General features: G+C 36.4%; 1 protein-coding gene across 1 annotated transcript in view; it reads left to right on the top strand.

Moving 5' to 3' along the window:
- Positions 1-15,056, top strand: part of MUC19 (mucin 19, oligomeric) — a 130,393-nt gene extending 115,337 nt beyond the window's left edge. The window contains 9 exon segments of the mRNA XM_086404318.1: positions 57-104; positions 1,587-1,616; positions 9,905-9,936; positions 10,025-10,187; positions 10,765-10,802; positions 12,369-12,479; positions 13,420-13,459; positions 14,089-14,197; positions 14,843-15,056. Coding sequence (XP_086260444.1) covers positions 57-104; positions 1,587-1,616; positions 9,905-9,936; positions 10,025-10,187; positions 10,765-10,802; positions 12,369-12,479; positions 13,420-13,459; positions 14,089-14,197; positions 14,843-14,999 — 728 coding nt within the window. The 3' untranslated portion in view covers positions 15,000-15,056.
- Positions 15,057-18,659: the final 3,603 nt, after the last annotated feature.

Raw genomic sequence — 18,659 nt, 5'->3', positions numbered from 1 at the left:
GTGTACATGCTCTCTAATAAATAAAATGGCAACACTATCCTTTTGTTTCTCCTCAGAAACCACTGTTGTAGCAACAGGAGAACAAGAAACTGAAACTAAGACAGGTCAGTGTTGGAAAAGTACTAATTTCCTTGTCACTTATTCAACTAACATTTCCTTTAAGCTTATATTTGCTAGACTCTAGCAGCCCTTGCCATTTTATTGCTTTGTATGTGTTGGTGGGGGAGATTATCATGGGCACAGATACTACAGTTTCAGGGTATTTAATGCTACTCAAACAATGCACAACAATTTTGGTCCTGGGAATATATTGAGACTGTTAATTTCTGTTTGCTAGTTGGTATGGCTGAGTGAAGACATCAGAGAAGAGATGACTGCATTTAATATTGGCTAGGGTGAGGAGGGAATTCTTGCCATATGGCACTTGAAAAGACAGAGACATGAGACAGCGTGAGGGACTTCAGGAATTAACCAGGTATTGGTATTGTCTGTATGAGTTTCAGGGAAGAAATGAGATTAGAAGGGTGAGCAAAGCAATGCTTATGAAGGACTTTATTTTCAAACTTAAATGAGACTTTATCCTCATAATAAATGGGATCACCTTAAGGATTTTGTTAAGAGGATGATATGATCAGATAAGTCTTTGAAAAATTACTCTGATAGAAATGTGAAGATTATAAGACTGTATTTTTTTGTTGTTTCTATTAAAATTTCTCCAGTGAACTTGGAATTCTGGGTAGGGAAATTTTTCTGCTATATTTATACTTAAAGATCATTTCTCTCTCCTATTGCTATTTTCTGTTAGTCTGCTAAATATTTATAATTGGGAATTAACCTAGTCTCCCTTAGTAAAGAGAAGCATTTTATGCCCCAAACTTACACATCTTTAAATAATTTATTTTCTGTTTTTCTGTACCTATTAGTTGTTGGGGTCCTTTTACTTGAACCTGGAGAAACTTAAAAATTTCTCTCAAATATTATGTTGCTCATAGTTCAACCTTCTTGGTAGATAGAATAAAAATATTAATCTGATTTTTAGCAGTTTGAAAATAGAACATGAAATTTATGAGTGGGTTGTTGGGTTGACCAAACTTTCTGACATGGGAAGCCTCAAAAAAACTAAGAAGTTTAAAGCATTTGGCAGGATTGGAGATAGAACAAGATTAAAATACTATAAGACCAAAAGAACATACAAATTCTTAGGGTATTAATACCAGGTAACATAATATGTTTGCTTTATTTATATATATAGAAAGTTATATGTTTTTTATACTGAGTTATCCTTTTCTTTATTTTATTATTTTATTAACCTATTTATCAAGAAATTTTGAAGAGAAATTTACTTTGATTGTCATTCCTCCTTTTGATTCTCATATTTCCTTCCCATTGACATTTGAGATCTAAAGGAAACACTCTCTAATGGTAAAATATCAAATGCCATACGGAGTGGAAAGGGAAGATTGATGGGAATATGTCTGCTTATAAGACTAGCAATGTGGCCATGTATTTTCAGTAATAAACTATATTTACTCCAAACCTATTACAAAAACTTGAGAGACTAATATGAGGTATCTGTTTTTACACAGGATGTACAACATCTCTTCCACCACCTCCAGGTAAGAATACCTACACTTGAAAATAAAATCATTCTACATTAATGATTCATCTTGTAAATCAGACTTCAGAGGTCATACCAATAAAAGTCACTAGCTAAGGAAATGTTATAGAATAGGAAAACTTGAAGTGGAGGAATTTAGCGTTTATTCACCAAATAGTGAATGAATGTCTGTTTCGTCACACACAAACTAATAAAGCCAAACCAAACAAATGTATTTTGTCTCTTAGTCAAAATAGAATTTACTTACACAATAAAGTGTTTCATGTAACTATATGATATCCTGATTGAAATATTGCCTTTTATTTTTTAAACTAGATAATTCCAGCTATTTTTGAGGACCAAATTTTAGCAACAAAAATTAGGAGTAATCAGAATTTAATAATTTTAGCAGACTTTGAGTTTCTCTAAAATTATCAAGCCAATGTGGTGTGCTTTCTATTAAGTGGTGAAATTACAAAAAATATCATTTTCTAATATTAGCATACAGTGGGAGAAAGGATATTTTCAAAGAAACAATTTTCATATACAGGGTTATTGAAAATTGTTTCTTTGAAAATATCCTTTCTCCCACTGTATGCTAATATTAGAAAATAATATTTTTGGGGAACACATGTATACCTGTGGCAGATTCATTTTGATATATGGCAAAACCAATACAATATTGTAAAGTTAAATAAAATAAAATTTTAAAAAAAGAAACAATTTTCATATAAGGCTGAAAATAAATTTCACAGTGAAATATGTGACCTATGTATTATATAGCCAACACATCCTATGTGTTACACATCTTACATATATTGTATACTTTGGAAGGATTCTCAAGTATTTCATTAGAGAACTGGAATATGAGAACAGTAAGTAAGCTAGTTTAGGGTATATACATCAAAGAAGAGAGACAAGGTTGAGATGATAGACCGGAGACACGTTATGGCAACCTTAGAAGCCAGAATGCTAAAATAAAATATTTAGTTTGCAGGACTATAAGAAGTATCTGATCAAGGCAATGATGAGATGAAAAGTAGGCTTTAGGAAAACTATCCTACCTGTGACATGGAGAATTGACTGGATCAGGAAGAGGTCTGAGAGCAACCCATAAAAAAGCCAATTATGCCAGACCTAAAATACTAAGGTCCTAAAATAGTATTATAATAAGTAAAATGAGGAAAGGAAGGGATTCAAGTGAGGATAAAGATACAAGATTTTGCAGTAGGTTCAATGCCAAATGATGAGAAGGGAAACAATTAAGATGACTTCTAAGTTTTAGGCTTAAGTAATTATGAGAATAGTTTAGGCCTTAATAGGAGATGGGCTTCTATGGTGGCTCAGATTGTTAAGAATCTGCCTACAATGTAGGAGACCTGGGTTCAATCCCTGGGGTGGGAAGATCCCCTGGAGAAGGGAATGGCAACCCACTTCAGTGTTCTTGCCATGGACAGAGGAGCCTGGTTGGCTACAGGCCTTGGGGTTTCAAAGAGTCGAACAAGACTGAGTGACTAACACTTTCACTTTAATAAGAGGTGGTCAATTTAGAAGAAAAGCTGGTTTTGAGGAAAATATGATTTAATCTATTTTGTGCACGTTGAGTTTGAGGTTCTTTAAAATCTGCTGGGGTGCTGTTTATTAGGCTGAGGGAGATCTGGGTCTATAGGCCATAAGAGATGTCTGTTCAGAAATTTGAGAGTATTCACTTGACACTTGGCACAACAGAACCCTGGGCACTAGGACCAAGAAGGAAGGAACAGTGACACCACAGGAGACTTGGCTGTGGGTGTCTGGGAGTCTCCAGCAAAGGTGTGGGTCACTGGTGGCCTGCTGCAGGATTGGGGGCACAGTCTGTAGCAGTACATGCATGGGATCTTTTGAGGGAAGTCACCATTATCTTCATTACCTCCACCATAGTTTAAGTGTTAATTGCTCAGTCTTGCCCAACTCTTTATGACCCCATGGATTGAAACCCAACAGGCTCCTTTGTCCATGAGATATTCCAGGCAAGGGTACTGGAGTGGGTTGCCATTTCCTTCTCCAGGGGATCTTCCCAACCCAGGGATCCCAGATCTCCTGCACTGCAGGCAGATTCTTTACCAACTGAGCTACAAGGGAAGCCCACCATAGTTTGGCCCCAGGTAAATAGTAGGGAGGAAACACAACTCCACCCATCAACAAAATTGGATTAAAGATTTACTGAGCATGGCCCCACCCATCAAAACAAGATCCAGTATCCCCCTCAGTCAGTCTATACTATTAGGAAACTTCCATAAGCCTCTTATCCTTCTCCATCTGAGGGCAGACAGACTGAAAACCACAATCACAGAAAACTAACGAATCTAATCACATGGACCACAATTCAGTTCAGTCACTCAGTCCTATCTGACTCTTTGTGACCCCATGAATCGCAGCATGCCAGGCCTCCCTGTCCATCACCAACTCCCGGAGTTCACTCAGACTCACGTCCATTGAGTCAGTGATGCCATCCAGCCATCTCATCCTCTGTCGTCCCCTTCTCCTCTTGCCCCCAATCCCTCCCAGTATCACAGTCTTTTCTAATGAGTCAACTCTTCTCATGAGGTGGCCAAACTACTGGAGTTTCAGCTTTAGCATCATTCCTTCCAAAGAAATCCCAGGGCTGATCTCCTTCAGAATGGACTGGTTGGCTCTCCTTGCAGTCCAAGGGACTCTCAAGAGTCTTCTCCAACACCACAGTTCAAAAGCATCAATTCTTCGGCACAAAGCTTTCTTCACAGTCCAACTCTCACATCCATACGTGACCACTGGAAAAACCATAGCCTTGACTAGACAGACCTTTGTTGGCAAAGTAATATCTCTGCTTTTCAATATGCTATTTAGGTTGGTCATAGCTTTTCTTCCAAGGAGTAAGCGTCTTTTAATTTCATGGCTGCAGTTACCATATGCAGTGATTTTGGAGCCCCCCCCAAAATAAACATGGACATCATCAGATGGAGAACACAAAAATCAGACTGATTATATTCTTTGTAGCCAAAGATGAAGAAGCTCTATACAGTCAACAAAAACAAGACCAGGAGCTGACTGTGGCTCAGATCATGAACTCCTTATTGCCAAATTCAGACTTAAATTGAAGAAAGTAGGGAAAACCACTAGATCATTCAGGTATGACCTAAATCAAACCCCTTATGATTATACAGTGGAAGTGAGAAATAGACTTAAGAGCCTAGATCTGATAGATAGGTGCCTGATGAACTATGGACAGAGGTTCATGACATTGTACAGGAGACAAGGATCAAGACCATCCCCATGGAAAAGAAATGCAAAAAAGCAAAATGGCTGTCCTGGGAGGACTTACAAATAGCTGTGAAAAGAAGAGAAGCGAAAAGCAAAGGAGAAAAGGAAAGATATAAGCATCTGAATGCAGAGTTCCAAAGAATAGCAAGGAGAGATAAGAAAGCCTTCCTCAGTGATCAATGCAAAGAAATAGAGGAAAACAACAGAATGGGAAAAACTAGAGATCTCTTCAAGAAAATTAGAGATACCAAGGGAACATCTCATGCAAAGATGGGCTCGGTAAAGGACAGAAATGGTATGGACCTAACAGAAGCAGAAGATATTAAGAAGAGATGGAATACACAAAATACACAGAAGAACTGTACAAAAAAGATCTTCATGACCCAGATAATCACGATGGTGTGATCACTGACCTAGAGCCAGACATCCTGGAATGTGAAGTCAAGTGGATCTTAGAAAGCATCACTACAAACAAAGCTAGTGGAGGTAATGGAATTCCAGTTGAGCTATTTCAAGTCCTGAAAGCTGATGCTGTGAAAGTGCTGCACTCAATATGCCAGCAAATTTGGAAAACGCAGCCGTGGCCACAGGACTGGAAAAGGTCAGTTTTCACTTCAATCCCAAAGAAAGACAGTGCCAAAGAATGCTCAAACTACCACACAATTGCACTTATCTCACACGCTAGTAAAGTAAGGCTCAAAATTCTCCAAGCCAGGCTTCAGCAATATGTGAACGTGAACTTCCAGTTGTTCAAGCTGGTTTTAGAAAAGGCAGAGGAACCAGAGACCAAATTGCCAACATTTGCTGGATCATCAAAAAAGCAAGAGAGTTCCAGGAAAACATCTATTTCTGCTTTATTGACTATGCCAAAGCCTTTGACTGTGTGGATCAGAATAAACTGTAGAAAATTCTGAAAGAGATGGGAATACCAGACCACCTGACCTGTCTCTTGAGAAATTTGTATGCAGGTCAGGAAGCAACAGTTAGAACTGGACATGGAACAACAGACTGGTTCCAAACAGAAAAAGGAGTATGTCAAGGCTGTATATTGTCAGCCTGCTTATTTAACTTCTATGCAGAGTACATCATGAGAAACACTGGGCTGGAAGAAGCACAAGCTGGAATCAAGATTGCCGGGTAGAAATATCAATAACCTCAGATATGCAGATGACACCACCCTTATGGCAGAAAGTGAAGAGGAACTAAAAAGCCTCTTGATGAAGGTCAAAGAGGAGAGTGAAAAAGTTGGCTAAAGCTCAACATTCAGAAAACGAAGATAGTGGCATCTGGTCCCATCACTTCATGGGAAATAGATGGGGAAACAGTGGAAACATGGACCACAGCCTTGTATAAATCAAAGAAACTATGAGCTTCTGCCTTGTAGGGCCACCCAAGACAGATAGGTTATGGTGGTGAGTTCTGACAAAATGTGGCCCACTGGAGAAAAGAATAGAAAACACTTCAGTATTCCTGCCTTGAAAACCCTATGAAAAATATGAAAAGACAAAAAGATAGGACACTGAAAGATGAACTCCCCAGGTCCGTAGGTGCCCCTTATGCTACTGGAGATCAGTGGAGAAATAACTCCAGAAAGAATGAAGAGACGGAGCCAAAGCAAAAACAACACCCAGTTGTGGATGTGACTCATGATGGAAGTAAGGTCCGATGCTGTAAAGAGCAATATTGTATAGGAACCTGATTTGTTAGGTTCATGAATCAAGGCAAATTGGAAGTGATCAAAAAAGAGATAGCAAGAGTGAATGTCAAAATTTTAGGAATCAGAGAACTAAAATGGACTGAAATGGCTGAATTTAACTCAGATGACCATTATATCTACTACTGTGGGCAAGAATCCCTTAGAAGAAATGGAGTAGCCATCATAGTTAACAAAAGAATCCGAAATACAATACTTGGATGTAGTCTCAAAAATGACAGAGTGATCTCTGTTTGTTTCCAAGGCAACCCATTCAATATCATGGTAATCCAAGTCTATGCCCCAACCAGTAACGCTGAAGAGGCTGAAGCTGAACGGTTCTATGAAAACTTACAAGACCTTCTAGAATTAACACCCAAAAAAAGATTTCCTTTTGATTATAGGGGACTGGAATGCAAAAGTAGGAAGTCAAGAAACACCTGGAATAAAAGGCAAATTTGGTTTTGGAGTACAGAATGAAGCAGGCCAACAGCTAATAGAGTTTTGTCAGGAGAATGCACTGGTCATAGCAAACACCCTTTTCCAACAACAAAAGAGAAGACTCTATACATGGACATCATCAGATGGTCAACACTGAAATCAGACTGATAATATTCTTTGCAGCCAAAGATGTAGAGCTCTATACAGTCAGCAAAAACAAGACCAGGAGCTGACTGTGGCTCAGATCATGAACTCCTTATTGCCTAATTCAGACTTAAATTGAAGAAAGTAGGGAAAACAACTAGACCATTCAGGTATGACCTAAATCAAATCCCTTATGATTATACAGTAGAAGTGAGAAATAGACTTAAGAGCCTAGATCTGATAGATAGAGTGCCTGATGAACTATGGACAGAGGTTCATGACATTGTACAGGAGACAGGGATCAAGACCATTCCCCAAGAAAAAGAAATGCAAAAAAGCAAAATGGCTGTCTGGGGAGGCCTTACAAATAGCTGTGAAAAGAAGAGAAGCCAAAAGCAAAGGAGAAAAGGAAAGATACAAGCATCTGAATGCAGAGTTCCAAAGAATAGCAAGGAGAGATAAGAAAGCCTTCCTCAGCAATCAATGCAAAGAAATAGAGGGAAACAATAGAATGGGAAAAACTAGATATCTCTTCAAGAAAATTAGAGATACCAAGGGAACATTTTATGTAAAGATGTGCTCAATAAACGACAGAAATGGTACGGACCTAAGAGAAGCAGAAGACATTAAGAGGTGGCAAGAATACACAGAAGAACTGTAGAAAAAGATCTTCATGACCCAGATAATCACGATGATGTGATCACTCACCTACATCCTGGAATGCAAAGTCAAGTGGGCCTTAGGAAGCATCACTATGAACAAAGCTAGTGGAGGTGAAGGAATTCCAGTTGAGCTATTTCAAATCCTGAAAGATGATGTTGTGGAAGTGCTGCACTCAATATGCCTGCAAATCTGGAAAACTCAGCAGTGGCCACAGGACTGGAAAAGGTCAGTTTTCATTCCAATCCCAAAGAAAGGCAATGCCAAAGAATGCTCAAACTACCACACAATTGCACTCATCTCACATGCTAGTGAAATAATGCTCAAAATTCTCCAAGGAAGGCTTCAACAATATGTGAACTATGAACTTCCTGATGTTCAAGCTGGCTTTGAAAAGGTAGAGGAACGAGAGATCAAATTGCCAACATCTGTTGGATCATCGAAAAAACAAGAGTTCCAGAAAAACATCTACTTCTGCTTTATTGACTATGCCAAAGCCTTTGACTGTGTGGATCACAATAAACTGTGGAAATTCTTCAAGAGGCAGGAATACCAGATCACCTGACCTGCCTCTTGAGAAATCTGTATGCAGGTCAAGAAGCAACAGTTAGAACTAGACATGAAACAACAGACTGGTTCCAAATCGGGAAAGGAGTACATCAAGGCTGTATATTGTCACCCTGCTTATTTAACTACTATGCAGAGTACATCATGAGAAATGCTGTGCTGGATGTAGCACAAGGTGGAATCAAGATTGCTGGGAGAAATATCAATAACCTCAGATGTGCAGATGACACCACCTATGGCAGAAAGTGATGAAGAACTAAAGAAACTCTTGATGAAAGTGAAAGAGGAGCTTGAAAAAGTTGGCTTAAAGCTCAACATTCAGCAAACAAAGATCATGGTGTCCAATCCCATCACTTCATGGAAAATAGATGGGGAAATAGTGGAAACAGTGGCAGACTTTATTTTTGGGGGCTCCAAAATCACTGCAGATGGTGACTGCAGCCATGAAATAAAAAGATGCTTATTCCTTTGAAAGAAAAGTTATGACCAACCCAGACAGCATGTTAAAAAGCAGAGATGTTACTTTTCCAAGTAAGGTTCATCTAGTCAAGGCTATGGTTTTTCCAGTAAGTCATGTATGGATGTGAGAGTTGGGCTATAAAGGAAGCTGAGTACCAAAGAATTGATGTTTTTGAACTGTGGTGGTGGAGAAGACTCTTGAGAGTCCTTTGAACTACAAGGAGGTCCAACCAGTCCATCCTTAAGGAAATCAGTCCTGAATATTCATTGGAAAGACTGATATTGAAGCTGAAACTCCAATATTTGGGCCACCTAATGCGAAGAGCTGACTCATTTGAAAAGACGTTGATGCTGGGAAAGATTGAAGGCCAGAGGAGAAGGTGACTACAGAGCATGAGATGGCATGCTCAGTGGACATGAGATTAATTTCCGTGAGTTGGTGATGGACAGGGAAGCCTGGTGTGCTGCAATCCATGGGGCCACAAACAGGCGGATATGACTGAGCAACAGAACTGAACTGAACTTGACATTTAGAGGATGCTGTAAAGATCGAGAAAAGTATCAGAGGAAAGAATAGAGACAAAATGAGAGGGATGAGAAAGATCTGCTATTTGAGAGGAATTTCTGAGTGTTCAGTCTGAAGGAGTAATATTTTCAAGGTAAGAATTTTAAAATGTTAGCTATTGTAGGGAACTTGAAGAACTGAAAAGGAGGCCTTTAGAGTGATAATTATGAGGTCTTAGTGAATTGTAGGATTGTGAAGGCAGAAGTCAGAAAGTGAAACAAAAGGTGAACAGTAGCCATAGATTTATTGACCACTGACAGGAGAGATCAAGATTTATCCTTTCTGAGGAGTGTAAAATTAGGAAATATATATATGCTTGCTAGGGAAAGTTTGCTCAAAGTAGGTGATTTATTTACCTTAAGGCACCTTACAACCCTTCACAATATATCTCTGAAATCCTAGTGCCAATTCAGGTTTGGTCAACCTGGTGGTTATCTACAAATAGCAGACAGTTATATTTTGCCAAATTTAATTAGCATTTGTCATTTCATGCTAACAGCTTGTTATGGTCCACTGGGAGAAAAGAAGTCAGTAAGTACACAATTTGTCTCTACTTTAATACAAATTTGCTGTCATTCGTATGTTTGAATAGAAGTCTAAATTTGGATTGTGTTTGTAGCCTGGAGACATATGGACTGCCAATTGCCACAAATGCACCTGTACTGATGCAGAGACTGTAGACTGTAAACTCAAGGAGTGTCCTTCTCCACCCACATGCAAACCTGAAGAGAGACTTGTAAAGTTCAAAGATAATGATACCTGCTGTGAAATTGCATACTGTGGTATGTATTCATAATACCTTGTTTTCTTTTCTACTTTATTTTATTGAGACATAATTGACATAAAACAGTATTAGTTTCAGGCATACAATATAATGATTCCATATATATATATATACACACACACACACATATATATATATATATTGGAAAGTGATCACCACAGTAAGTCTAGTTAACACCACCTATAGTTACAATATTTTTCCTTGGAATGAGAACTTTTAAGATCTACTTTCTTAGCAATATAATGCATTATTTGATTTGAATTGAATATTTCTTTACTTATTCATATATTCAAGAGATATTTATTGAGGCACTAATCTGAGTCAAATAGTTGATAGGTATGACAAATAGCAATCAATATTTGCCTCTTAAAACTTACTATCTTTTGAGTAGGAGAAACCTAGAATTAACAGTTATGAATATAATCAGTAGATTAAAAGGAGATGATGGTGTTATGGGAAGAAACTTTATAATGTTGCCTTGTTGACTGGTAAATATGATCTCATATACAATTTCTGTTTTATAAATAAAAAATTATAATGTTTGTCTTAGGGTAAAATATGTATTTGTTTTTCAGAACCAAGAACATGTTTATTTAACAATAATGACTATGAGGTAAAGTTATTTCTACTTTAATATACTTTTATTATCATAATTAAGAATAAATGCAGAGTCTCTCAGCTAATACAAAAAAAATCATATGTAATGGTGGGGTGGAATCCATTCAGTTTTTACCCATATTCATTTCAAAAGAAAGGTCAAATGTAACATCTACCACAACTTGCTTCAAAGGGGAACAATATTCTTGGTCATTAATCTAACAATGGAGCTGTTGAACAGAATTTCCCATGGGTTTCCCCAGGTGGAGAAGACATATAACATTCAAATCAATGAACAGAGTTAAACTGTAATTATAATCAGAAAGATCTAATGGCTGAATTGTCAGAGATCAAATAGGAAAAAATCAGAACTCCATTCTGAGGATATTACAACACAGTATATTCAGGGCTGATCTGACAACTGATTTGACATATTGGAAAGTAATTTAATTTTTTTAGAAAAAGTATCAGAAAGCCATAAAAAACAGATGATTCTCAAATTGATAATAATACATGTGAACTGGTGGCACTAAATATTACAAGAATTAAATCTAGACTAAAATATGTGGTATGTTAGGAAATACATAAAACAGAGCCTATAAGTTAATAATAATTTAATTTGGTTAAAGTTAATTTAATTTAATAATTTACTTTGGGGCTTCCTTGATAACTCAATTGGTAAAGAATCTGCCTGCACTTTAGGAGACCCTGGTTAAATTCCTGGGTTGGGAAGATCCACTGGAGAAGGGATAGGCTACCCACTCCAGTGTTATTGGGCTTCCCTTGTGGCTCAGCTGGTAAAGAATCCACCTGCAATGCAGGAGACCTGGGTTTGATCCCTGGGTTGGGAAGATCCCCTGAAGAAAGGAAAGGGTACCCACTCTAGCATTCTGGCCTAGAGAATTCCAAGGACTGTATAGTCCATGGGGTCTCAAAGAACTGGACAGGACTGAGTGACTTTTACTTTACTTTGGTAACTCATTTCTTATACTCACATTTCTACTTGGGTTTCTTAAATTTTAGTTTTAAAGGTGATCTGATGAAAATCTATGACAGTTTTGGAATATAAAATATGATGATATTTAAAGAACAAAGCAAAATTATACCTCTAATCATTTATATGCAAAACAGTTGAAATAATAAAATTTGAGCTTACCTGAAAGTTCACTTTGTGATTTGAGGGGATTTCCCAAACTGATGTTTGAATTTTGTACATAAAGTAATTATAAAGCAATCTGAGTAGCAATCTAGAGAGCTTTAAAAGCATAAAAACATAAGCAAAGGTAGAAGATATATTGTGAGATTTTTTTAAATCCTTGAAAAAATATCATAGAACTACTGTAGATGAATCTTAATTTGAGGATTGAAAATCTTGACACATTCTGTGCCCTCAGTGAAGATCTTTGATTATTCATGGAAGTCTTTAACCTACTTTTTCTTAAATATTAATCTAATGGCTCAAAGTGTCTCTGGAAATTCACTAGACATTACAAATTTGAAAAGATGTACAGGATTTATTGTCAACCTGAAACAGAAATGAAGATCAATAATCATTAGTTCCCTCCTCCTCCCCACCTTCCAGGTTGGTGCTTCATTTGCTGACCCTAACAACCCGTGTATCTCTTACTCCTGCCACAACACTGGTTTCGTTGCCGTGGTTCAAGACTGCCCGAAGCAGACCTGGTGTGCAGAAGTAAGTCATCTTCTTAAGTAATAATCAACAAGATTCACTTCTTATGATAAATATAAATATATCTAGTCTTATTCGTAAAAATTTTTGCCTAGCAATAGACATAAATCTCTTACAGATTTCATTCCAGTTATGTCATCTACCTTTAGTTGCCAATTATACTTTTCATATCAAATATGTATTTGCAGGCTCTATAAAGCTTAATCTAGTGCTATTCTAGAAGTAAGTTACTGTAGAAAGACTGTTGCTATATTTTAAACAACAACAACAAAAAGCTAGTATTTTTCAAGGTCATGGCTTCAGGTTAATAATTTTCTATAAAAGAACACATTTTAAAATAGAATCACCTAAGTATGTACAGTTCAGATTGCTCTTTGTGTCACAGTTTTTATCCCCTGAAAATAAGATGAGGGTTTTGCTTTAATGAATGCGTAAGCTTAAATTATTAAGGAAGTTTTACATTTCACTAATTTTTTTCCTGAAGATATAATTGATAACATAAAGTTTTATTTTAGACTGCCAACTTTGGATTTCAACATTTACTGAGTTTTTACTTCAGAGAGTTTTAAGTTTGAGATTATAATAATGTAAGGTACAAATCTTGCTTGTGAGAAACTTAAGTGTTGAGTCATAATGTCATTATTAAAGTATATTTTTCAATTAAGGGAGGAGTATTCTTTTACTCTTGGGCATTTTATTTTAAAGAGGAATTTAGTTTAAGTGTTGTTTTTCCATTTCTATCCACTGTTGAAAAGTTTGGTGTTAATAGTCTCACTTTTATTACTATGCTTTCCTCTCTGTGTTGATTGGATCTGAGATCTTTATGTTTATCTGTTCCATTCCTTCCTTTGTAATGCTATTTCAATAAGTTAACAAATGCTATATTATTTATAGAAAAATACAAGATTTTTTCAGTCATTTTCTTTTTCTCTGACTCCTATAGGAAGACAGAGTCTATGATTCAACAAAATGTTGCTATACATGTAAGTAAAATTAAATTCCACATATGAGAGAAATGTAAATTGTTAACAAAGATTTAGTATTTCTTTAAAACAAAATGACAGATCATTAATACAAAGTCTCCTGTGTTTTTAACACAACCAGTAATCTAACTCATATGCATACTGATGATTAATATAATGCATTATATTTTCTTATTTATGTTGGTTGCAACACTCTTCCAAGTAAAAACCAGTGATGTTTACAAGGGTGAAAATTTAATTTTCATGGAAAAAGTTTTGTTTGCTCTCCTAACATTGGCAAATTATATTGTAAATTGTTGTATTAGATCATAAGGATGATCAGCAATGAGAAAACAGATGTGCAAAACAACCATCCCCCCTTTTTCCTCCTCCCCTCTTTCCTCCTTCCTCTTACCTTCTTCCCTTTCTTTTCCTTCTTTTCCTTCCCCTTCTCCTATGATAATAATAATAGAATAATAATAACATTTATTGAGTATTACCCTGGTACCTTGTGCTGGGTGCTGAGATAGTCCCTCCATACCATTGTGAAGTATTTGTTATTATTCTCTACTTTATGATTAGGAAAATTGAGACTTAGCAATTGTTAATGTTAAACCTCATTTCTGACTCTGTTTTCCATTTTGTTTTAGGTAAACCTAATTGCAGATCTTCATCCGTGAATGTGACTGTTAACTATAATGGTTGCAAGAAAAAAGTTGAGATGGCAAGATGCACAGGGGAATGCAAGAAAACCATCAAGTAAGTTTCTCTTTGTATACTGTATGTGAAGTTCGTAGCATTGTGGAGAAAATTAAGCTTTGAAAACATTACATGAACAAATATTTACATGAGATCTAATTATCAGGACCTGATTCAAATAAAATATTAATATCTACAAAATAAAATAAACATTTTAAATAGTAATTAAGCATTTTGAAGTTGTTTTCTATATAAGTCAGACATAATATGTTTATGGTAAATGTATTTATTTTCATAAAGTGATTACAGACATAAGTCAAGCAAATACTCTTGCTTAAAAGTGTTTTTAAAAATGTCACTTGCATTTTAAACATAGCATATATTACATGTTTTCCCTTTTGTATACTTTCACATGTAGATTAATTATGGAGAATAATAATTTGGTATTAAGTTGTATATTTTTAAAATGTTCTGTTTATATTTTTGTACCATATTGCTCTAACTGTGAGGTTGCTATCTTCACTTTTTTGGTCTTATATACAAATTACTATGAATCCATAGCAGAAATATACAATAAAGGCAAAGAATAAATTGGCTAGAAGACTTGCTAAATCATTTAGACAATTGGAGTCTGAGCATTGATGTCAATTTATTTCAGAAAGCATTCTGAAAATATTTATTACTGAACCTTTTTTTTTCTTTTAGGTATGATTATGATATCTTTCAGTTGAAAAATTCATGCCTTTGCTGCCAAGAAGAAAACTATGAGTATAGGGAAATTGATCTTGACTGTCCTGATGGTGGTACAATACCATATAGGTACAGGCATATCATTACATGTTCCTGTTTAGACATATGCTAACAGTCTATGACTTCAACAGTCAGTTAATAATAAATGGCATTACCTTTCCTGCTGTAACAGACCAGGTATTTATTTTATAAGTGAACAAAAATAATGACTAAATTGTGAAAATAACTAAACATTTACATATTGCTCAAAAAGTGAGTTGTCATTATGAGGTTTTTTGTTCTTTGATTGACTGGATCTAAAAAATAAATACAACTTTGCAAGCAATTAGTGAACATGTGTATTTATTTGGTAGCAATAAGAATTCTGGAAGTCAAGGAGAAACTAAGTCATGTCATGGCTCCTCAGTATATTTGTCTTCTACTCTTCATCTGGATGAGGCCATTATCCTATTTTGTTCCTTTACTTCATGGTTAAGCTTATGAAAATGTGAATTTTGTTCATCACCCCTTTCATCTATGACACCTCCCTCTGCTTAGGATACTGGTGACCTTCTTATGATTTTTTCCTGTAGGTTCTGATATCATTTTCACTCTTCCATTCTTGAAACATTTTTCTTGCAGTTTCTATGACATCATTTTTAATTAGCATTCCTATATTCTGTGGACACTTTCACTTTTGCCAGTCTTTTAAATCTCAGTCCTCCAAAGTTGTATCTCCTTCCTCTTCTCATTTTACTGAGGCTCCTTGGAAGATTTCATCAACATAGGTAGATGTGTTTATACACTGAATATTTCCAATCTATGCCTCCAGCCCTAAACTCTTCTTTGAATTACATCAATAGAATTGCATTGATAAAACTGAGTTTACATCTCTAACTGGACATTCTGTGCATGGAAGCTAAGTTGCTTCAGTCATGTCTGACTCTGTGTGACCCTGTGGACTGTAGCCCACCAAGCTCCTCTGCCCATGGCAAGAATACTGGAGTGGGTTGCCATGCCCTCCTCCAGGGGATCTTCCCCACCCAGGGATTGAACCTGCATCTTTTACATCTCCGGCATTGGCGGGCGGGTTCTTTACCACTAGCGCCACCTGGGAGAAGCCAGGTACCACAAATTCAGCAAGCCAAACTTAAATGTCACTCCCCTTAAACCCACATTTCTACTTGTATTTTGCATACCTTGAGGTAGTTAGCTAGCAGTTGAGGTTCAATAATATCATGACTGTCATCTTCAGTACATTCTTTGCTGCTTCACACACATACCTTCCCATATGCATATTTCCAAATGTGCCTTTAACAACATTGTTTACATATGTAAAACATACACAGTTACTAACAACGTATGTTAGTACATTAGTACCTTTCCAAATCCATTTTCTCATAATCTACTTCTGTACTACTCACCTTTTTATATGACTTGGACTATTGGTAAATTTAACCATCATCAAATACTGCATGTCCAATGGTGGTTGAAGAATTGATATGTTAGGATCTTGGTAACTGCCAACAAAAGGTGAACAATAACTAAATCCAGGTGGATACTACAGATACTTTTAAATTTGGCCCCAAGGCCTTTGACTTTCCTCCATGTCTTGTCACTGTTTCCAGCTTTTTCTTCCTCTCAGTCTATACCAGAATGAGTCAGTTGGCAAAATGTTTGGTATATGAGCCCTTCAAAATCCGAATGGGTGGCATCATAAGTTTTTCAATACCTTTCATATCGGGGAATGGTAAACACAGAGTCAACCATACACTTACATCTCAGCCTTTTACTGCATGACAGTAACACTATTCTCCCTTAGTCAGAATTGGTCATCCCAGACAATATGATGATGGAGACAGAATTTTCAGCCTAGAAAGGCTGTTCAAAGTCACAAAAGACCCAAAATCGCTATAAAGGACTTTGAGCAAAGGGGAGAGAATGTAATATAAATGTTGATTTCTGATTCATGTAATATATCATACAGTGCAGTCAACATATTAGCTTCACAGGTTAGTATCCCTCAGCTGGTGTTAGTGAGGAGCTCCCAAAGTCCAGATTTTAGGTTTAACATTTATGCAGAATAAGACAATTTCACTGAAGCTGTATGCACCCATTGCCTTTTGCTTTTCATTTTGAAATTTTTTTTCAGTTGAAAGGAGTTCTGTACATTGGTTCATGGTAATAAATAAAATATTCAATAAGCCATGGATAAAAGTACTTCCCAAGACATGTTAAGCACAAAAGGAAAATTCAAATCAATAATTGGTTATATTGGAGAAAACAAGTACTGATCTCTCCCCCCATCAGAAAAGGATCAAAGCTGTCCACCTGTTACCCGGAGGCTGCCTGGTAGACTATAAAGCAGGTACTGAGTTGGAATTGATATCTATATTGATTCCAAACCAATATTTGGAAACAAATTTCTGGGATCCACCCATTTTGTTTCATTGATTATAGAAATATCTAGAAAAGCAGCTTCAATTCCAGTTGCCATCAAATTACACTTATTGTGAAGGATATTGTGAGGCATTGTCCAGAGTTCCCTTCAAAAATAAAAGATTCATTTTCCCAACTTTCGAGAGTGCTGCCAGAAGATTTCTTATGGCTGTCTGCCTCCTTCAGGGATTACCTCAGTTAAGGAAAGTCATGTCTTTCAATGTCATGGCCCCTTTCTGGAAAAAAAGTGGAGCGCCCAATGACTGAGGGATGGTAGAAAGCTTTGGCCCTCTTATCACAATTTGGATCTTAAGAATGCCCTGAAAGGTTGACCAAGGCTTTCACTGAAGACACATAATGGCTTGATTTCTCCCTCTATCCAGCCTTGATTCCTTCCTTCTCTTCCACAATTTTGGATTCCAAGAGCTTCCCTAATATGTTTGTTAATATCTATCTCAGAGTCTGATCCTAGGGAATTCAATCTTCATTACTTATAGAAATTCAGAATCATTCTCTAGGGTCAGTCAACTGTTTGTAACATTCCAGCTTGAGAACTGAATAGGGGAAGAATGCAGAAATAAGACTATATCTCTCATTTTGATGGTGGCTTTGAGTTAAATGTATGAGACCTCCACCACTGTCTTGATCTCTCATTTTCTCTCCCCATCTTTCCCTTATATGATTAAAAAATATTTTTGGTATGCCAACAAGACCATTTTAATGGCTTTAAAAGACAAATGGTGCTAATATAAAATTAATGAAAGGAGAGTTGAATATTAACAGTCAAAATCTAGAACTATAATTTTGTAAGAATACCTTTAAAACTTAATCAATATTCCTGACTATCCTAATATTTCTCTCCCAATGTGTAACTCGTACCACAATACTGGTCACTATCCTCTTCTTGTTTGCCTTTGTATGCTTCATAATCCTGCATATAGTTTAGTAAAATATCACTTTATTTAGGGATGATTGGCATATAAAGAGCTGTACATGGAATTGAGTAAGATGGTGGCATATGAGGCTCCTAACTTCCCTCTTCTATTTGGATATACTACACAAACAACTACTATACATGGAGCAACTCCTTTTGAAAGAAATTCCAAAATTAGTTTAGTAATTCCTACACACTGGGTAAACAAGAAAATATTCACAGTGAAATGAAAAGTAAACCCTGAGATACTCTCTTTCTTTCTTGCCTGGCAAAGAAATATAGCAACTCTTTCCTTCTCTTCCAAAACTCTGTCTCTGTATTTCTGTTTGGTATTTGTGCACAGAGAGCCAATATCCTTTGGCAACGTGTTCAAGAGTCAGAGGACTGGGGGAAAGAGATACTCCATACTTAAAGAGTCAG

This window comes from Bos grunniens, chromosome 5, assembly GCF_055505025.1.
Source record: "Bos grunniens cultivar Pamir isolate PY7600 chromosome 5, Bosgru_T2T1.0, whole genome shotgun sequence".
NCBI lineage: Eukaryota > Metazoa > Chordata > Mammalia > Artiodactyla > Bovidae > Bos > Bos grunniens.
This window is presented reverse-complemented; position numbering and strand designations above follow the sequence as displayed.